Below are 23,257 nucleotides of genomic sequence, written 5' to 3'. Positions count from 1 at the left end.
ATATAACACTGACTTTATGACTCAGGACATGAACTTCAACAGCCATAATTAAATTATTAAATATTTAGTGTAAGAAAATTATCTTTGACATCCGGACAAGAAAATCAGGAATGCTCAGTTTCCAATAGCTGATTTCATTGAAGTTAATCATGTAAAGCATGTTTATCACAGTTAAAGAGAAACAAACTTCCCTCCCAACTGGGTCTATTTGAAACCACTTGTAGAGAGAACTTTACATTTACTTTACATTTTATTTGGTGTAGAGTCTTTGCTTCCTGTAGTCGTCGTCTTTTCTGTCACAGTATTTTCACAGATATAAATTGGACCTGTTAAAAGAAAACAAAATTAAATTTCATTTGCTTTATACTTGCAAGAACAAGAAAGTTCAATTGTTGGACCAATAGTTACTTGAACATGGTGGACCAAAAGTGATCTACTACTCAATGAACATTTAAAGATTAAAGGTGAGATTTATTTGTCACATGTACATCAGAACATACAGTGAAATGCATAAGTTGCATCAAAGACCAACACAGAATTTGTTCTGGCTCCAGCCTGCAAATGTTCCATGCTTCCACTGCCAAAGTAGTTTGCCTACACGTTACTAATACTATAACGTGTTTTTCTTTGGAGCATGCGAGGAAACCAAAGCACCTGGAGGAACCCATGTAGTAACTGGGAGAACGTGTGTGTAAAATTTATGTCTGGCGTTCTGCATTTGCACTAGTGACAGATACCTCATTCCCAGAAGCTGTCATAAAATCCTGGCAACAATTTTCTATGCATATAATTTCTCTGATCCTCTTGATGGCGGGAGAGTTTCTACCCCTCCAGTGTGCACTCAGATATTTGAGTAACTCTCTTCATTTTTGAAGCATCTGTTCAAACTGTACCGTGTCATAGTCTTAAGTACAAGAATAAAATGATGATGATCAATATTCTCCTGGAATTGTCCCCATTCCAGATCTTGTGGCCTGTGAAACATCCCTCTCAACATGTTGCAGCTATATAGGACCCTGGTCAGACTGTACTTGGAGTACTGTGCTTAAGTCTGGTTGCCTCACTATAGGAAGGACGTGGAAAGCATAGAAAGGGTGCAGAGGAGATTTACAAGGATGTTGCCTGATTGGGGAGCATGCCTTATGAGAATAGGTTGAGTGAACTCGGCCTTTTCTCCTTGGAGTGACGGAGGATGAGAGGTGACCTGATAGAGGTGTACAAGGTAATGAGAGGCATTGATTGTGTGGATAGTCAGAGGCTTTTCCTCAGGGCTGAAATGGTTAGCACAAGAGGGCATAGTTTTAAGGTGCTTGGAAGTAGGTACAGAGGAGATGTCAGGGTTTTTTTTACACGCAGGGAGTGGTGAGTGCATGGAATGGGCTGCCAGCGGCAGTGGTGGAGGCAGAAACGATAGGGTCTTTTAAGAGACTCCTGGATGACTACATGGAGCCTAGAAGAATAGAGAGCTATGGGTAAAGCATAGGCAGTTCTAAGGAAGGGACATGTTTGGCACAGCTGTATTGTGAAGAGCCTGTATTGTGCTGTATGTTTTCTATGTTACTAATTCCATCCATCCCTCAGCAAATATTTCACGCATTAAAGAGACCCCTTAGAAGATTTTAGAAGATCAAGCACAAGACTCAAAGCATATCGGTGGATCAATTCGATCCAAGGAAATGTGTCCTGTTCACCAAAAGCAGCAAAGCCGAGTATTTGAAGTAGCTTAGAATTCAAAACAAAACAAAGTAATCAATTAAAACATTGAAAATATAGAACATGAGGAAGTTTGTAGAAAACATATGTACCTACCTGAAAACTTCTATCGGTACAGGAAGAGATTAATTGAAAAAATAAGGAGATCTAACAGACTGAAATGGAGGAGTTTATCCTGGGCTCAAAGATACACAAGACCAATTCAATGCATTGCTTTTGTGTTTTGTCCTTCTTCATCATATTTCCTGATACCAATGTCAGGCTAATTACTCTATCATTTCCTCTTTTTTCTCTACCTCCTTTTTAAAATAGAATGGTTAGCTTCTCTCCAATCCATTAGAATTAAAAATGGCCAACAATGAATCTCTATTTTTCTCGTGCCAATTCCTCATGTTCTCTGTGATGTAGAGTATCAGAACCTGGAGATTTATTGGTTTTCAATCACATCAATTTTCCATCACCTTTCCTCTATTATTGATTATTACCTACTTTCTGCCTTGCAATAAACCCAAGGATCTCCAGAAATCATTTCATTCTCTGAAAGGTGGTAACAATATACTCTCCAGGCTCATGAGTGAAGTTCCAACAACACAAAATCCAGCACGCATCAGTCATTAAATTGTACTCCATCGACCATCATAAAGAATCAAACCCTGCACCACTTACCCATGCCATTGACTTCAATCACATATCTGCAGGTCCTGACACTGTTGGAGATGGACACATTGACTACTTCACTGGAATTTTCTCCAATAGCATTTGAGGCTTTGCAATAATACAGATGATTTTTGTATTTTAGGGAATGGCAATGCAGATCCAGTTTATCGGTACCAGAGATCTTTGAATCCCCAGATGGCGTCTTTTCATACCATGAGTACTGAATGGGAAGGGATCCATTGACAGACTCGCAGGACACTGACACGGAGTCCCCACAACTTGATCCATTTGTTGGTGGTGAAAATCGAAGCAAAGGAACAGACGGGGGTTCTGTGGAAAAGAATCAGTGAACATCTGAAAATCAAACACTCTGAACATTTCAGCAGATTTATATCTCAACCAAGACCCACCAGTTTGGAATCTCAGCAGCTCGTCTACCTCTCTGTCTCTGCATCCTCACAACTGTCTGAACGGCCGTGTCTGGCATTATCCCAGAACACAACATAACTCCAGATCAGGACAGCAGTGATGACACTGTGTCAGTCACTCTCTCTCAGCAGTAACGAGACAGCTTGAAGTGGCACCTAACAGCTTGACTCTGCAGAGGCAGAATTTGTGTGTGTCCAGGAAATCTCCCCATAATGTGAAAGCAGAAAATTGTTAGATATGTACAAAATAAATGGTGACTAGAGGGAGAGAGTATAATTGTGATTGTTTCAGTGGCCTACAGCAGGAAGGGAATCTATTAGTACATAGGAGCAGAATTAGGCCATTCAGCCCATTGAGTTTGCTCCACCATCCCATCATAAGGAGAGGAAAAGGAGGAGAAAATGGCAGCACGACGCAGCACGCACGGCCTCTCTGGAGATGGATATCTGTCACTTGTTAAGTAGGGATCCGTGCACAATCCTGATTTGATGGAAACAGACATGAGAGCGTGGAGGAACGTCTGGAGAAACTTCTGAAATGCCAGCTTTGCTGTCGCTGCTACCGTGTGGTCCGGAATCTCCGGAGGAGAAGGCCTCCGAGACCTCGGCTTTACTTGTTTTGGCGGCCGGGACGAGGTCGAAGGCGCTCAGCAGAGGATGGCGCTCGGGAGGCTGTATCGGAGGGGTTGGTTGGAGGCTCGAAGTTTTTGGATGGACTCAGAGTCTGCTGTGGTTGGGTGCTTCCAAAGCATTAATTGTCAGTGCCTGGAAGTTTATGGCAGGGAGAGTTTCTCCCTTTTGCTGCCTGATATCGGGACTATTGGAGTCGATCGGGACTTGAGACTTTTTTTAAAACCGTGCCCATGGTCTGCTTTCATCAAATTATGGTATTGCTTTGCACTGCTGTAACTATATGCTATAATGATGTGGTTTTGTCAGTGTGAGTCTTTGGTTTGTCTTTTTTTTTATTTTGTGATATCCCTCTGGAGGAGCATTGTATCATTTCTTAATGCATGCATTTCTAAATGACAATAAATGAGGACTGTGTCCTCATAATCTAATGACTGATTTATTATCCCTCTAAATCTATTCTCCTGCCTTCTCTCTGTAACATTTGACACCCTATAATCAATAACCTGTGAAACTTCACTTTAAATATACCCACAGTTGACTGTGGCAATGAATTCCACATATTCATCATCTTCTGGCTCAAGAAATTCCTCCTTAACTCTCTTTTAAAGGACATCCGTCTATTCTGAGTCTGTGCCCTCTAGTCCTAGATGCTCGTACTATTGGAAACATCCTCTCCACATCCACTGACATTTTCAATACTCGATAGCTTTCCATGAGCTCCTTCCTCATTCTTCTAAACTCCAGCAAGTACAGGCCCAGAGCCTTCATACATTAGTGAAGTTTGATGTCATCTGGAATTTAATAGCTGGATTCCTTTAGAATTGATGTACAGAGAGTTCTTGGGAAACAAGTCCATTGCTCCCTGAAAGTGGCAACACAAGTGGATATAATGGTAATGAAAGCATTCAGCACATTTGCCTTCTTCATTCTACATGTTGGATACTAAAGCCAACAAGGCATTTTGTAGCTTCATAAAACATTGATTAGGTCAACATTAGGAACATAATATGCATTTCTGGTTGCAACACTATAGGAAGGATGTTGAGGGTTTGGAGAGGGTAAAGAGGCTCACCACGATGTCACCAGAGGTGGCATGGTAGCACAATGGTTACCACAATGCTTTACAGTCCCAGCGACCCGGGTTCAATTCCTGCCACTGTCTGTAAGGTGTTTGTACATTCACCCCATGACTGCAAGGGTTTTCTTTAGCTGCTCCGTTTTCATCCCACAGTCTAAAGAAGTACCGGTTGGTGGGTTAATTAGTTATTGAAAATTGTCCAGTGTTTGGGCTAGGGTTAAATCTGGGGAAGCTGGGCAGCAGGGCTTGAAGGACTAGATAAGCCTATTCCACCCTACATCTCAATGAATAAATAAATAAATAGATAGACAATGAAAGAATGACTAAATAAATGTTACTGGGACTGGAGTGTACAAGCTGTGGGCAGTAGTTGGACAATCTTGGTGTGTTTTCACTGGAGAGTTAGAGGCAAAAATTTGGAATGATAATGTAGGTGGCATGATGAATAGGTTGCAGATGACACTGTAGTGTGGTGGACAGTGGAGAAATTCATTAAAGTTTACAATGGGATCTGTTAAATAAACCAGTGTTCAGCGGTATTACTCTGTGCTAGCAGGATCCATACACCCGAGCCCGTCCCATCTTGCTACATCTAATTCATCTCCCTCTCCTCACTACTACTACCGGATGGGAGATGGCGGAGTCTTGGGTCCCACAGCACTGGCTCCCAGATTTGTTTCACTCAAGTCAACTCAACTAAACGGATTCACTTTCGTGGACTCTGCGACTCATGTTCTGTGTACTGTTCTCAGTACTACGATGTGGTGAGAGGTATAATAGACTAGAGTCACACACTGCCAGATTCCTTAGCTGTAACTCCGCAGCATCCTCTCTAAACTGGAACACACTTTTGAAAGGTTAAATTCAGAATTCTATTCCATTGCATTGGTGTGACAGCTTTTGGAATAGCCACTAATCAGTCAATTTCAAAGTTTAAAGTACATATATTACCAAAGTATGTACAGTATTCTATATACAGCCTTGAGGTTTGTCCCCTGACAGAAACCACAAAGCAACAAAACCAAATAGAACCCATGAAATAAACGGTCAAACACACGTGTAGGAAAAAAAAAACTGATGCAAAACATAAAAGTAAGCAAATTATATTCAGAACTGAAATTCATGAAAGTGAGTCACAGACACAAAACTAGTCATCACTGCAGCCAATTCAGGACCCCGTTAATTGCAGGTCACAGACTCAGTTCAGGGCAGAGATAAGTCAGCCTTGTGGAGTTTCAAGCTGAACACGGGCCTGTCTCTTGCATACAACATGCATTTCTGTACTCAAGAAATTCTAAAGCTAATGATGACCGTAAGACATCAGAGCAGAATTAGACCATTTGCCCCATACAGTCTGCTCTGCCATTCCATCATGACTCATTTATTATTCCTCTCAGCCCAAAACACCTGCCATCTCCCACAACATTTCACACTCTTACTAATTAACAAATTATCGAGCTTTACTTTACTTTAAATATATCTTCAGTGACAAATTAAACAAACTACTGAATAAATTCATCCTCCATTTCTTCGTCCCTCATTATTACTTCTTCAGCATCATTACCCAGTGATCTGATATCCACTCTCGCTTCTCATTTACTCTTCATATATCTGAAATTATTTTATATTGTTGGCTAGTTTTACTTCATATTTCATCTTTTCGCTCCTTATGGTTTTTCTTGCTGCCTTCTGCTGTTTTTGAAAAGCTTCCTTAACAAAATGTTTTACTATATCTGATGTCCTTCCTTCTGTTTTTATGGCAGTGTCAATGTCTCACAACTCAACACGCATTCCAGCATCTTCAATGCAGAAGCCAGCTGTATGAATGGAATGCTCTCAATCTGTCTGGATGTGCAAGTCCAACTGTGTTTAAGATGCTCCACGTGTTCCTGGAAGAAGTGACAGACTTAACTGTTCACTGCACTTTATTTCTACCCCATGGAGACCGCAATGTGTAGCTTCTACAAATGCAAAGGAATTCCTTACCCTCACTAGAAGTATAAGAGCAGCAGTAACAGAGTTACAAAAAGAAATATTTAAGTATCCTCACTTGAAATTTGAACTTACCGGTGCCATTGATTTTCGGTTCATAATGACAGAACTCTCCATTGTTGAAGATTGTCACATCTACCATTCCACTGGATTTTTTTCCAAGGCTATTCGAGGCTCTGCAGTAATATTGATGGGCCCGGAGATGTGAGGGTTGACAAGGTAGAACCAGTTCATTGGTCACTGAGATCTTTGGGTCCACAGTTGAGTTTTTTACATGCCATGTGTACTGAATGGGAAGGGATCCTTGGAGAGACTCACAGGACACTAACACTGAGGCCCTGAGACGTGAGACATTTGCTGGTGACAGATATCGAAGCACAGGAACAGACACGGGTTCTGTGGAAAGGAATTCAACAATCAGGCACTGAATAAACATCTGAAAATCAAATACACTACTGACACTTTATTAGGTCCACCTGTTCACCTGCTTGTTAATACAAATACCTAATTAGTCTATCATCTGGCAGCAACACAGTCCATAAAAGCATGCAGACATCATCAAGAGGTTCAGATATTGTTCAGGCAAAACATCAGAATGGGGAGGAAATGTGATCTTAGTGACTTTGACCGTGGAATGATACTTTGTACCAGAACGGGAGATTTGAGTATCTCAGAAACTATTGATCTCCTGGGATTGTCATGTACAACAGTCTCCAGAGTTTAAAGAGAATGGTGTGAAAAACAAGAAATATCCAGTGAGCAGCAATTATGTGAACAAAATACCTTGGTAATGAGAAAGGTCAGAGAAGGATGGCCAGACTGGTTCAAGCTGACAGAAAGATGACAGAAATACAAATAACCATGTTTTATGACAGTGGTACGTAGAAGAGCATCTGGACACTCAACACATTGAACCTTGAAATGAATCGGCCATAGCAGCAGAAGACCATAACGATAAACTCAGTGGCCACTTTGTTAGTCATAGGACGTTCCTAATGAAGTGGCCACAGAGTGTTTAAAGACACAACTTGTGAGTTATCCATCAAATGTTTGGAGGCTTTCAGGAGAAAATGAAATCATGACTGGGTTCAGTAACTTGCCGTAGAGAGGGAAACATTTGGCACTGATATTAATGCAGAGAGAGTGAAGGATGGACAGGGTCTGGATAAAGATCTCGTGATCTGTGCTGAGACAGAGCAAAAGGAGGAGTAGATTGCTGTTCTTCAGACACATCCACGAGATTGGCATTTCTGCACTGTACAAGCTTAACCCTGTGATCAGCACATCGTCACTCCGCAGGACATCTAATGTACTGACCCTTCCCAAAGGAAACATGGATGAGACATTTACTTTATGGAAGGCAGAAAGTCAATCACTGAGAAACTTACCATTAGATACTTGTAAACGTACGTTAAACATTGGATCAATAACTGGTGTTGTAATTCCACAGCTGTACCATCCTGTATCTCCAGAGCGAAGATCCTCCATAGTAACACTAAATATTCCCTGTACCGACTTATCTGTGATTGACACTCGTCCCCTCCGTCCGTGTTGCCCATTTGTTTCCACTATAACTGAACATTCGCGAGTCCATCCATGGCACCAATACTTTGTGTGCGAGTGGTACTTTGCTTCATAGTGACAATCGATTGTGATTGCTCTTCCCACAACTCCTTTTACATATTTCTCTGCCCACAATGCACCTGAAACTGAGAGAGGCATTTCCAGATTTGAGGGGAAAGGAACAACTTAGGTAAACAGACATCTTTGAACACAACTGTAAAAACATGTCCAGGTCACATCCAACATGTGGTCCATGACACCACAGCCAATGATATTGGTCTGAAGTGCAGTCAGTGCTGTTACTGTGTCAGTGCTCTCTCCCCTGTCTCAGTACATTGTGGGTTCACTTCCCACTCCAGAGTCCTGAGCAGAAACCCAGGGCTGACCTTCCACTGCAGTACTGAGGGAGAGCGACAACTCTGAGTTTTCAGTTAATACTGATCATGTTAGTCTTTCATATGTACACAAAGATACCAGTTAACTTATTTGGGATGGATGGAGCTGCTGTACATAGAGATTTGTGTGTGTATGTTTCTTGTATTCCAGGGTTGAGTCGGGTTGGTAGGAACATTTGAGGTTATGTTTCAATTCTCTCCATGATGCCAATGACCTGAATCCTCCTCACTTACAGACAAGTTTATAAGCTGCAGAAAGAAACCCGTCACAACATTTGAAACTGTGACCTCTGGTTCTGATGGAAAGTTTATATTTTGTACCTGTCAAGTATTTCTATGTGTAGTTAGAATGTGATGCAACAGTGGTCGTAACCGCTTTAGTGTCTAGAAATCCAGGTGTGATTTCAGTTTCTGCTGGGATAAATTGAGAATTTAAATCTAACAATTATTTCTGGAATTAAAAGTCACATGTCAATAATGATTGAATACCAGACTGTCAAAATCCCATCAAGATCAGAAAGGCCTTTAAGTACAGACATCTCTCACCCCTACTCACCCTAGTTTATCTTTGACTGCACATCTAGTAATGTTCTTTACTAATTACCCCACTGAAATGGCCCAGGGAAGACACTGATATCAAGAGTATAATGTCAATTTTCATAGTGATTCTTGCAGAGTGAGATCAGATTCCAGCAATGGTAGTCCTGATGTTTCCACTTAACAGCCTCCAGGACTTTTCTCCACCTGGACATTTTCTTCCTGTTGCACAGATGTGGTGGTGGATCAAACCCAAGTGCTGAACACGGGCGTGGAGGCTGAGGAAGGAGACGCTGCCGTCGTAGCGAGCGTGGGAAGGGTTCCAAGGGGGATTTTTCCCCGAGTCTTGGTTTTGGTAGATTATTCCAGAACAAGGCTACACTTAGAACTGATTGCTCTAAACACCATGGAGTGAGGTTACTTGTACACAAGTTGATGAACAAACTGGCACCTTCTAGTACTGGTCACAGGACTCTTATACTACTGTTTGATGGAATGCAGTTGTTCGTAATTATTGCAACCCGGGAATAGATTAGGAACTAACAAGGTATCAAAGGCCAAATTCCTGACTAAGCCAGCCAGGTGCCAGAAGGGACCATGATACTTCCCCCACTTGGCTCCACATTATTCCCCTTTTCTCCTTATCTGCTTCCACCTCTCACACACCTCCAAACTCCACCCCTTTTCCTCCTCATTCTGTTTGCCTGTCGTGCTTCACCCCTCCTCAGTCCCGACCACCTAGTGGACCCAGTCGCATGCCTCCCCCTCTCCTATTTACACTGTCACCCTCTCCACTCACACCTGATTCAGGGTCTTGACCCAAACGATTGACAATTCCACTCCCACTGACAGAAGCTGCTTGACCCACTGAGTTCCTCCAGGAGTGAACTCTCAACTCCAGTTTCTGACATCTTTTGTGCCTACAGATATTCAAGGACTGTTCTGAAAATAGTGTACGATCCCCAAAGCAACACTGATTATGCAAACGTCCAGCACAATTTGTCACTCACCAGGTAGGAAACCGATCAGAATAATCAAAGTCCACATCGTTTTACTCGCAGAGACCCAGCCAGGACCTGTCTGTCTTCAGAGAGAAATAACTGTGAAATAAAAATGAGGAAGAAGGCAGCAGGAAGTTTGTTCAAAAAACCAAGGGTGATGCAACCAGTGTGTGGTACATGAGAATCTGGAAAGCTTTGGGCTATATTTATCAAGATAGAAATACTTGAACAATATCTAAAGACCGAATGAAATGGTGAAGAGAGTTGAAATATTGGACACAAGCAACAGCAGATGTTCTAATCTGAACTGCAAATGGCTGGAGGCATCCTGAAACGGGATTAATCTGAAATATTGACCACTCTGACTCCACAGATCCCACATGCCTCCTGAAGTTCATCCAGAAGTTTTATTTTTTACTTAAATTAAAATATACTCACTAGAGTTTAACAGAATGAGGGAGGATGTCATTGAACTTGATTGAATATTGAAAGGCCTAGTGAGAGTGGATGTGGAGAGGATGTTTCTTGCAGTAAGTGAGTCTAATATCAAATGGCACAGTCTCAGAGTACATGAACTTTCCTATAGAATGGAAATAAGGAAGAATTTCTTTAAACATAGGGTGGTGAATCTGTGGAAATCACTGACACAGATGGCTGTGAAGGCCAAGTCATTGGATATATTTAAAGTGGAGGTTGATAGGTTCTTGATTCATAAGTGCATCAAAGGATACGGGGGAAGGCAGGAGAATGGGGTCGAGAAGGTGTAATTCTGAGCGTATGCCTTCTGGGTCTTAAGGTCTTCTAATACAGGCACCAGTCTGGTGAATCTATTCTGCGACTTGAATTCTTGAATGCTCATTGATCGTCCTATACCAGACACCCTCTTTAACACCTACTTTACCATGTCCCTCTGTTCTGAATCTCGGGGAGTTATGGACTTGCACCCCAGGATTTGTACATCGTTCTGGACTTGCCTTGATAATGCAATCAAACACGAGGAAGACATGACGTGAGTCCTGATGAAGTGATTCAGCCTGAAAGGTCGATTGTTTACTCTTTTCTACAGATTCTGCCTGGTTGGTTGAAATCCACCTGTATTTTCCCTGTGTTGCCATAATTTTTGAGAACTTACAGCTGAGGAGGGAGCAAAGTGGGAAATGGGTGTGATGTAGAAGGGGCTTTTCATGCAAACTGAACATTCATACTTGGCTTCATTCTCTCTCCTCTTTGAACCTTGAAAGCTAATCTCTTCTGAATTGTATTCCATCTGTCAGTGCAATTTCGAGACCTCTAATGGAATTTCACTTAGATGTGATGGGAAAACCCACTGAATGGAATTACACATTCACACTGGTGTAAAATCCACTCTTAACGGAAATCAACTCCATTTGACAGTAAATGATTTGTGTGAGTAGCCCACCCCTGTAGTTTTTATTTCCCACAGAATAATAGAGCACTGTAAATAACACACACAAAATGCTGGTAGAACACAGCAGGCCAGGCAGCATCTATAGGGAGAAGCACTGTCGACGTTTCAGGCTGAGACCTTTCGTCAGGACTGTAAACAGACAGCTCACACTTGTCAAAGGAGAGAACATTTCTATCTTTCCTATCTCACTCCCATGGTCTCTCTGACACCTGAAACTGCTCACCTTTGCTCACCTTCTCAGTTGCCAGCTTCACAATATCTCTGTTCACCTGGTTAGATCTTTCAATGTTACTCTAAGTGTGATCTATCCAGGTTTACGCTGTACGATTCCCGGGGGCAGATGAAGTCTGAGTAGGGCTTCAGTACAAGGGAAAACAAGTCTCACGTCACACATATTGGAGAAGTAATTCAGAATCAAATCTATGAAACCTTGACTATCTAAATCAATTCCATTGATGCTGCCTGACCTGCTGATTTTCTCCAGCATTTTCTGTGTGTTGCTTTTGATTTCATTGTAGTGTGAGGATTGAAGTGATCCAAGAGTGTGGCTGATTTATTTTAGTTGCTGACTTTGCTTTTGTTTATAAACACTTAATTTCACATTGTATAAAATAGATAAAAGATAAAATAATTCAGTATACATGGAGAGCTTTTGTTACATTTGTTTTAGGGGATAACAGTGCAGTATATCAGCCGTGAATGTATATCCGCTTAAATTCTGTACATGTATAGTATGAGTGCTATTTCTATTGTATTAGTCACTGCTGCCATCTGTTTACTGTTCACCTTTAGCAAAGGATGTGGTTTGAACTTCTGTCTTCTTTATATGTCTTACCAAACAGAATATAGAGAAGTATAAACGGATGTCACACATTGAGAGATCGTTCCTGTATCTACATTCAGACATGGCACTTGTGAGGAGAGAGAGCCACTGAATTGGGTCAATATTTCAGACTTTTATGTGAACAGAGATAGAGGGTAAAAAACAATAAACACTAAGCCAAGCAGGACTGTTAACTAAAACTCTCAAATGAGAAACAAAGACAACACTGCGCTGAAAGGAGTGTTATTTGATATTTTATATTTATTTTTTAATTGATCAAACGACATCAATATACCTCCTTCAAAACAGTCACCTATATATTTAATCCCCTTTTGAAACCAATTATGTAAAAGTTTATTATCCATTGTGAAAGGAATAAGCCTATTTTGAATTAAAGTCCTTTTTGCTAATAAAGATTTCTTTATCTCATCATCCATGTTTACCTTATTCCATAAATCAATCAAATGTCTTAATATAGTAGATTCTTTTTTTTCCCGTATCCATTTGGATTCCCATTTATATATAAAATCTTCTGACGTATTTTCTCCTATCTTATCTAATTTTTCTTCATCAAAAAAAGACGCAATAAATCTAAGTTGATTTGCTTTATAATAATTCTTAAAGTTTCAAATATCAAATTTGATATTTGATATAAATATCAAATAACACTCTTTTCTGTTATTTTCAAATAAAAGCTTATTTACGAGAAAAGTTGGGACAAACAACGTTGATACCAAAACCTAGTGAAATAGAAATATTAATTCAGAAAGGAAAAATTAAAAAATTTACATCTTGTATGTATAATTTGATTCAAAAGCAGACAATTAAATTAGGAATTCATAAATCAGGACAAAAATGGGAATCTGATCTGAATGTTAAAATTGATGGAAAAAATTGGTCAAGATTATGTTCTGATAGTGTGAGAAATACAATAAATATTCGACTTAGATTAATACAATATAATTTTTTACATCAATTATATATAACACCACAGAAAATAAATAGATTAAATTCAAATATGTCTGACCAATGTTTTCGATGTAAACAAGAAATTGGTACTTTTTTACATTCTACTTGGTCTTGTTCTAAAATTCAACCATTTTGGATTAATTTAAGATTTTTATTGGAACAAATTATTGGAGTACAAATTCCACATACTCCATTGCTATTTTTATTAGGAGACATTGAAGGGACAATAACGAAATTTAAATTGAATAAGTATCAGAAAAAATTTATAAAAATTGCTTTGGCAGTAGCCAAAAAGTTATTGCAGTTACTTGGAAATCTGATTTAAATTTAACTATGGATCGTTGGAATAATGAAATACATAGTTGTATTCCATTTGAAAAAATTACGTATAATTTAAGAAATGAATATGAGATATTTTTGAAAATTTGGTCACCATACTTACGAAAGATAGGATTAGATATATAGGTCCTTTGAAGATAAAATTATAGTAATTGGGGAAAGTGAAAATAAATATCAAAATTATTTTGAACTCCATGGAACATGTGGGGATCCTCCAATATCCAGGCAATCTTTCTCTTCTTTCTTTTTTTTTCTTTTTCTTTAGATAAGGGTTAAGGGGGGAGGGTTAATATCACTTTTCTTACCATTTCATTATTACATTTATTCTTGTAATTTCTAAAATTCAATAAATAAATAATATTTTTAAAAAAACACTGCGCTGAAAGGAATAACTGAGTGTAAAACGTATACTGCTGGTCTTCTGAGTCAGTTGACCCGATAGTCCAATTTCTCAGGCCAGGCCGAATGGAAGCAGGCAACGAAACGTTGCTGTGCTTTTCTCACGTCTCAACAAGCACTACAATGAAAAGAATGGACTTAAATGCCATCACAATTAAATGATAATTAACTGACACGTGCATATTCACCAGCACCACTGCTATCTCTGCAACGATGCTGAATCCATGTTGTGACAGTTCTGGTCTCTTCCTGCATTGCCCCATCTTGGAAAACTTTTCAACAACCACGGTTCAATATGCTGATGAGAACAAGTGCAGAGATATAAAGCATCTTCAGCAATACATTTTTGTTTCAGCAACTAGATCAATAAACAATAACAATATAGCAAAAAAAAGTGAAAAGGCCATTGTGTTTAATTTTAATTCCAGTCCTCTTCACACCTGTAAATACAAAGGTGGGATTGAAAAACGTTTTCCATTCTGTTGTTGAGAAGTTATCCCAGAGCTGTAGTGTTATAGGTTATTGACCGGACTGGACTTGGGATATGGTGAACTGTATTGAGCCCCTTCTCTTCGAAAGGATGTGCTGTAAATGGAGAGGGTCCAGAGCAGTTTCCCAAGAACAACCCAGAAAGGGTTAATGTATCAGGTGTGTTTGACGGCTCTTGGCCTGTGTTAGCTGAAGTTTAGAAGAATCGCAGGGAGGGGAGGGTTCTCATTGAAGCCGCTTGAATAGTAAAGGGACCTTGATATAGTGTATGGAGAGGATGTTTCCCATAGCGGGAGAGTCCCTGACAGGAGGTTGCTGATATGTGGAATTCATTGTCACAACGTTTGTGGAGGTGGTGGGGGGCAAGTCATTTGGTACTTTGAAAGTGCAGGTTTATAGGTTTTTGATGAGTAAATATATGTCAAATTTATGCGGACAATAGGATTGAGGGGCATAATAAATCAGCCATTATACAATAAGGAACAGACTCAGTGGGCTGAATGGCCTAATTCTCCCCCTATATCTTATGGTTTGAAGTGATTGGACCATGCAGAGGGAGAGTGGAGCAGTGTGTTTATGTGAGGCATACATTGGTACTTCCATTTATTCTGGTTTGTAAGACAAGTAAAGAGCACAGAAATTCTTATGGTACCCTTTGAGAATTGCTTTGGGATTTCCTGGCACAGGGAAAGTTTCTTTTTCAGAATTAGAAACAGGTTTATTTTCACTGTTTTCTGATGTGAAATTTGTTGTTTTGTAGCGGAGAAACACAAAGCAAGTTCCTTCCCTCAGAACATTCACGAGCTCAGGTTTCACAAGTCAGATCACTGCTTCTGGCGTTATCTGCAGCTGATCAACACCCATCAGATAACCCTGAGCTGAAGAGGTCAAGAGCTCCAAACAGACTCTGGTGTTACCATTTCACATCCTCACAGGGCAGGTGAAGGATATGATGTGACGTTCCTCCTTGTGAAGGGGGCATTTCAAAATTCAATATTGAAATTAAATTTATTATCGAAGTCCATATATCTCACCATATACAACCCTGATTTAAATTGCAAAAATGCAGTTCACGTTCTCTCATTTTCAAGACACATTATTGTACTTTCCTGGGTTACAGTCACAGATCAGTACTGAGAAAAGTTATACCTTCTATTTGTAGATTCACACCCTGATGACTGATGCAAGCTGCAATAGTTACAGCTCACTCATTTTAATCAGCACCAACTTTTATTTCCATTGCTCGTTCTCCTTTAAGAACTTTGTGCAGTGACTGGAAAATGTCATGCTTCAGTCACTTTCTCACTCCATTTCTACAAAATGCACTGTGATAGGTCAGTAATCATGCACCTTATCAATGTTCAAAATCTACCTGGTAATTTTATGATCAACTACATTAATGTCACTGTATCCTCCCCTGAGATTCATTTCCTTGCAGACATTCACAGTGGGAAAAGGAAATACAACAGAATCAATGAAAAACGACACACAGATATAGGGAAACAAACGATGTGCAAAATAAGATAAACTGTGCAAAAGCAATAAATAAATAAATATATAACGCCGAGAGCGTGTGTTGTAGAATCCTTAAAGGTGAGTCCAGAGGTTGTGTTCAGTGATCATTTCAGTGTTGGGGTGACTGAAGTTATCCACCTTAGTTCAGGAGCCTGATGAACTCGAACGTATTGACATGGGACCTGAGGATCCAGTACCTCCTTCCCATTGGCAGCACTGACAAGAGAGCATGTCTGGATGATGTGGGTCCTCGACGATGGATTCTGCTCTCTTGTGGCAGGACTCCTTTGTAGATGTGCTCACTGGTGGGCTGGGCTTTACCTATCAACTGATCAGATCAGTCTTAACCAACCTCCACACAGACCGTCCCTGAGTAATGAATAGGTCTGTTTATACAGGTGCCTATAAGTCAATTTTGCTCGTAAGTCAGAAAACACAATGGATATCACTCTATATATTATCCATACCTCCATGGTATTGTAATGGAAGGCATCAACTGCATATAAAACTGAGACAAAAGGGTCATCCTGAAAAGTGGAGAGAAAGAAAACTAGTTCTGTTACTTGTAGGAACATAGAACATAGAACAGTACAGCACAGTACAGGCCCTTCAGCCCACAGTGTTGTGCTAATCTATACCCCATGATCAGTCTAGTCCTTCCCTCCTACATAGCACATGGCCCTCTATTTCCATACATATATGTAGGTGCATATCTAGTAGCCTCTAAATGTCCTTATCGTATCAGCCTCTAGTACCATGCCTGCAATGTGTTCCAGGAAGTCACCACTCTCCGTTTAAAAATCAAACCTCTTACATCTCCCTTAAACTTCCCTCCACTCACCTTAAATGGATGTCCTCTGATATTGGTCATTGTCACCATGAGAAAGAACTGCTGCCTGTCCACTCAGTCTATGCCTTATACACCTCTTCCACATCACTCTATCAATTTATCTCCCACCTTCCTTTGCTCCAATCAGAAAATCCCTGGCTCACTCAACGTTTACTTTTCCTCATAAGACATGTTCCCTGATCAAGGAAGCATCTTGGTAAACGTCCGCTGCACCCTCTTTGTTTCATTTCCAAATACCAAATCAAGTACAGCCTCTCCTCTTGTAGGCTTATCTACATAAGAGGAATTGTGAGAAGGGCATGGCATTTTTACACATAACAGAGTGTGAAGAGGTATATTCCAGGTAGCTGTGAATATCCCTGGTATTATAATAAACATCGGTAGTAAAACTGTCACCAGAGATAGAGAGATTGTGAAAGGCGAAGTAAGTGTTGGAAATTATCCAGGTAAATTTGAGGGCAGGGTGGAAGCTGGAGTCAAAGTTGATGATGTTGACAAGCTCTGCATGGATGCAGGCACCAGTGAAGTCATCAATGTAGTGTAGGAAAAGTGGAGGATGGACACCAGTGTAGGCTTGGAACATAGACTGTTCCACGTAGACAACAAAAAGGCAAGCATAGCTGGGACCCATGTGACTGCCATGGAAAAACATTTTGTTTGAAGGAAGTGGGAAGAGCCAAAAGAGAAATTATTAAGAGTGAGGTTCAAGTTCCGTTAGGCAGTGGAGAGTGGGGCTGGAGGGGAATGGTTGGGTCTGGTGTCCAGAAAGAAAGAGAGAGTTTCTGGACCATCCTGTGAGGGGAAGGATGTACAGTATATAGGGACTGGACAGCCACAGTGAAACTAAGATGATGGGGGCCAGGGAACTTGAAATCATTCAAAAGATCCAGAGTATGTGAAGTGCCACAGATGTAGGTAGGAAGGGACTGAACTAGAGGGGATAATGCAGAGTTGAAGTATACAGATTTGAGCTCAGTGGTGCTGGAACAATCTGAAACAATGGGTCTGTATGGACAAGCAGATTTGTGGATCTTGGATAGGAGGTAGAAACCAGGAGGTTTGGGGTGTGGGAACTATGAGGTTGGTGGCAGTGTATGGGATATCACCAGAGCTAATAAGGTCAATGATGGTGTGGGCTCCATAGTGGGATCTTGTTCAAGGGGTACGTAAAAGGAGGTGTCTGAGAAATTTTGCCCTTAAGTCAGAAAACGTAACAAATATCACTGAATATGATATCCATACTTCCATGATATTGTAATTAAAGACATCAACTGCATATAAAACTGAGAAGAAAGAGCAATCCTGAGAAGTGGAGAGAAAGAAAACTAGTTCTGTTATTTGTGGAAAGACTGAACATAGAACAGTACAGCACAGTACGGCCCTTCCATTCTACATTGCCTATAACATTCTATATTTGTACTAGACTCCAACACTTTGCCAACTATTGAGGTTAGACTAACTGACCTATGATTTCCTTTCTTTTGCCTCCTCCCTCTGAAAGAGTGGAGTGAAATTTGCATTCTTTCAGTTCTTCAAGACCATGCCAGAATCAAATGATCCTTGAAAGATCATGACAAATGCATTTGTTAACACTTCAGCAAATTCTCTCATGTCTCTGTGATGTAGGCCATTTATTTCAGGTGATTTATCCACCTTAACACTTCTGAATTTGCCTTGCAATTTTCCTTTGTTGTAGCAATGGCACTCACTCCTGCTTCCTGACACTCACAGACCTCTGGCACACTGTTAGTGTCTTTCACAGTTAAGACTGATGTAAAGTAACCATTAAGTTCATCTGCCATTTCTGTGTTCCCCATTACTACCTCAGCAGCATCATTTTCCAGTGGTTCAATATCAACTCTCACCTCCGTTTTACTCGATATAACTGAAGAAACTTACAGTACCCTGCTTTATATTATTGGGTACTTTGCTCTTATTTTTCAGCTTCTCCCTTCTTATAACTTTTTCAGTTGCATTTTGTTGGATTTTAATAACTTGCCAATCATCCAACTGCCCACTCAATTTTGCTACCTTTGCTTTTATGCAGTCCTTCACTTCCCTTGTCATCCACACTTGTCTACCCCTGACACTTAAGAACTTCTGTGGGACATATCTATCCTGCGCCTTGTGAACTATTCCCAGAAACCTCAGCCACCTCTGCTCTGCTGTCATCCCTGCCAATATCACCTTCCAATCCACCTGTACAAGTTCCTCTCTCATGCCTCTGTAATTCCGTTTATTCCATTGCAATACTTCTCCCTCTCAAATTGCAGTATGATTTCAATCATATTATGATCCTAAGGGTTCCTTTGCCTTAGGTTCCTGATAAAATCTGGATTATTACACAGCACCCAAACTAAGATAGCGTTTCCCCCGAGTAAGCTCAACCACCAGCTTCTCTAAAAAGCCGTCTCTTAGGGATTCAAGAAACTCCCTCTCTTGCGATCCAACATCAAACTACTTTTGCCAATGCATTTGTATATTGAAGTTCTTTTGCATATTGAAGGCTTTTTTTACCCTTGCAGTTTGTTAACGCCACTCATAAAGTATCAACATTTTCTGACCCTGTCACGTGTTTCTAAAGAAGTAATTCCATCTCTTATCAACAAAGTCAGAGAGCATTTAACTGGAGTAAGGAGAAATATGAGGCTCTCAGGCAGGAGCTTGCAAGTATAAACTGGAAACAGATGTTCTCAGGGAAACGTATGGAAGAAGTGTGGCAAATATACAGGGGATATTTGCGTAGAGTTCTGCATAGGTATGTTCCAATGAGATAGGGAAAGGATGTTCGGGTACAGGAACTGTGGTGTACAAAGGCTGTTGTAAATCTAGTCAAGAAGAGCTTACAAAAGGTTCAAAAAACTAGGTAATGATAGAGATCTAGAAGAGTGGTTGTAGACGGGTCATATTCTGCATGGAGGTCAGTGACCAGTGGTGTGCCTCAGGGATCTCTTCTTGGACCCCTACACTTCATGATTTTTATAAATGACCTGGATGAGGAGGTGGAGGGATGGGTTAGTAAATTTGCTGATGACACAAAGGTTGATAACATGAAAAACTGGGCTGAGAAGTGGCAGATGAAGTTCAACCCAGATAAGTGTGAGGTGGTTCATTTTGGTAGGTCAAATATGATGGCAGAATATAGTATTAATGGTAAGACTCTAGGCAGTGTGGAGTATCAGCGGGATCATGGGGTTCTAATCCATAGGACTCTCAAAACTGCTGCGCAGGTTGACTCTGTGGTTAAGAAGGCATGCAGTGCAATGGCCTTCAACAATTATAGGATTGAGTTTACGAGCTGAGAGGTAATGTTGCAGCTACATAGGACCCTGGTCAGACCCCACGTGGAGTACTGTGCTCAGTTCTTGTCACCTTACTACAGGAAGGGTGTAGAAACCATAAAAAGGGTGCAGAGGAGATTTACAAGGATGTTACCTGGATTGTGGGGCATGCATATGAGAATACTTGGAGTGAATGCGTCCTTTTCTCCTTGGAGCGATGGAGGATAAGAGGTGACCTGATAGAGGTAGATAAGATGATGAAAGGTATTGAACATGTGGTTAGTCAGAGGCTTTTCCCCAGGGCTGAAATGGCTAGCACAAGAGGGCACGGTTTTCAGGTGCTGGGGAGTAGGTACAGAGGAGATGTCAAAGGTAAGTTTTTTATGCAGAGAGTGGTGAGTGCATGGAATGGGCTGCCGGTGACAGTGGTGGTGGCGGATACGATAGCGTCTTTTAAGAGACTCCTATCTATATACATGGAGCTTAGAAAAATAGAGGACTATGGGTAACCCTAGGTAATTTCTAAGGTAAGGACATGTTCGGCACAGCTTTGTGGGCCAAAGGGCCTGTATTGTACTGTAGGTTTTCTATATTTCTGTGTTTCTAGACCACCAGCTATGCCTCCCTGTCTGTCTGTTCGATACAAAATATATCCTTTGATATGAAGTTCCCAACTATAACCTTCTTTCAGCCACACCTCAGTGATGCCCACAATGTCATTCCGACCAGTCACTAATTGCAGCATGAGTTCATCCCCATTTTTTCGAATACTACCTGCATTTAATTCCAGTACCTTCAGTCCTGCATTCTTCACCCTTTTGAATTTTGACTCTGTGGTACAATTTAACTTGTTGCACTCTCTGCATTTGTACTGAATCATTGGCTTGTCCTTCCTCACATTCATATTACATCCAATCATCCACTTGTAAACTTGCTGACTCATCCTCAGGTCTATCATACTGTTTCTCATCCCCTGCCACATTAGTTTAAACCACTCCCAACAGCTTTAGAAAACATGCCTGAAAAAATATTGGTCCACCTCGAATTCAAGTGCAACACATCCCTTTTGTACTGTCACACCTGCCCCAGAAGAGGTCCCAATGATCCATAAATCTGAATCCCAGCCCCCTACTCCAAACTCTTCAGCTACACATTTATCTGCCACCTCATTCTATTCCTATCCTCAATGTCATGTGGCACAGGCTGAAATATCAAGATTACCACCGTTGAGGTCTTGCTTCTCAGCTTCCTTCCTAACTCCTTGTATTCTGTTTTCACCTCCCTCTTTCTAGCAATGTTGTAAGTACCAATATGTAGCACAACTTCTGGCTGCTCAGCCTCCTTTTTCAGGATATTGCTGATGTGTTCAGAAAAATTGTGGACCCCTGGTACCTGGGAGGCAAATAAACATCTGTGTTTCTTTATTGCATCGACAAAATTGACTATCTGTCTCCCTAACTTTAGGTTTCCCTATTACTACTGCCTTCCTCTTCATTTCCCTATCCTTCTGAGCCACAGGGCCAGACTTATTGCCAGGGACATGGCTGCTGTTGTTTCCCCCAATTAGTTCTACCAAAGCAACAGTACTAAAGATGATGTACTTATTGTTGAGGGGAATGTCCACAGTGTTGCGCTCCAGTATCTGACATTTTGCCTTCCCTCTATTGACAGTCACCCATTTATCTATCTCCTGTAGAGTTGGAGTGACTCCCTCCCTATAACTCCTGTCTATCACCTCTTCACTTTCCCGAACAAGCTGCAGATATGGAAATCCCATATCTGACACAAAGAACAGAACACCGCCCCTGCAGATATACCCACTATTCTTTCAAGAGTAAATAAGAAAAGTAATAAGAAATAAACGGACCTACTTCCCTTGCTTCTGCCCGTTGTTGCTGAAGCCTGTCAAGCCAAAGCCTTACCACTCTGACTCAGACCATTCCAAAGATGACTGCTCTGCCGAGATGATACCACTCTTTTATGAAGATGAGCTTTTCCAAGTTCTGCTCCGGACCTGTGCAGAATGTTTCTACTGGGTCTGCTCTCTTTCCAGTCAGAGATTCCTGCTGAAAAATGGCTGCTTTATCAAGCTCCACGCTGGACATTTGTGGGAGTGCTTCTACTGCATCTGTGCCATTTTCCAATCAGAGAAATTGGAGATATTTGAAGTGGAGGTATATTGATTCTTGATTGGTAAAGGTAACAAAGGTAATGAGGAGATGGCAGGAGAATGAGTTTGGGAGGGCCTAATTCTGCTCTTATGCCTTTTGGTCATATGGGCTTCTAATACACACACCAATCTGGTGAATCTCTTCTGCAACATGAATTCTTGAGTGTTCAATGGTTGTCCAATACCATAGGCCCTCTTTACCACCTACTTTAACATCTCCCTCAGTTCCAAATCTCGGGGAGGTATGGAATTGCACTCCCAGATTTGTACAGCATTCTGGACCTGCCTTGGTGACAATTCAGTCAAACACGAGAGAGGAGAAAGACATGATATGAGTCCTGATGAAGGGTGTCAGCCTGAAATGTCAACTATTTGCTCTTTTCCGTAGATTCAACCTGGCCTGCTGAGTTCAGCATTTGGCATGTGTTGCTATAATTTTTGTGAATTTGCTGCTGTGGAGGAAGCAAAGTAGGAAATAAGTGTGAGGTTGAAGGGACTTTTCATGCAAGCTCAGCATACACACTTGGTTTCATTCCCTCTCCTCTCTAAAGGATGATTTTGCTCTTTGAAGGTATCTTTAAAGCTCATATTCCATCTGTTGGTGCAATTTCCAGAGCTCAGATGGGATTTCACTTTGCTTCAGTTCTCTGTGATGGGAAACCTTCTGAATGGAATCATACATTCACAGTGGGTAAAATCCATGTCAGATCTGTCCTTTAACCAAATAATGTCTATTTTGACAGGAGATTAGCTGTAATGGTCTGAATCCTCGAGTATCTGTTCATTTCCATAGATGCTGCCCGACCTGCTGAGTTCCTCCAGTATTTTATGTGTGTTGCTTTTGATTTCATTGTAGAGTGAGGGTTGAGGTGATCCAAGAATATTCATCATTTATATTTTATGAATTTTAGTTGCTGACTTAGCAATTGTTTAAAAACACAATTTCACATTGATAAAAATATAGATGATAAAAATAATTCAGAATACACAGAGAGC

At 40.8% G+C, this 23,257-nt stretch overlaps 1 protein-coding gene across 1 annotated transcript in view; it reads right to left on the bottom strand.

Moving 5' to 3' along the window:
- Window positions 1-243: 243 nt before the first annotated feature.
- The window catches only part of LOC140717010 (uncharacterized), a 61,785-nt gene continuing 38,771 nt past the window's right edge, over window positions 244-23,257 (bottom strand). The window contains exons 5-9 of the mRNA XM_073030205.1: window positions 10,007-10,076; window positions 7,890-8,210; window positions 6,761-6,897; window positions 2,380-2,551; window positions 244-326 (exon numbers count right to left, since the gene is read on the bottom strand). Of these exons, the coding sequence (XP_072886306.1) occupies window positions 244-326; window positions 2,380-2,551; window positions 6,761-6,897; window positions 7,890-8,210; window positions 10,007-10,076 (783 nt within the window). The remainder of the gene's footprint in view (window positions 327-2,379; window positions 2,552-6,760; window positions 6,898-7,889; window positions 8,211-10,006; window positions 10,077-23,257) is intronic.

Source organism: Hemitrygon akajei, chromosome 27, assembly GCF_048418815.1.
Source record: "Hemitrygon akajei chromosome 27, sHemAka1.3, whole genome shotgun sequence".
Taxonomy (NCBI): domain Eukaryota; kingdom Metazoa; phylum Chordata; class Chondrichthyes; order Myliobatiformes; family Dasyatidae; genus Hemitrygon; species Hemitrygon akajei.
Note: the sequence above shows the minus strand (reverse complement) of the source record. Positions and strands in the feature narration are given on the sequence as shown.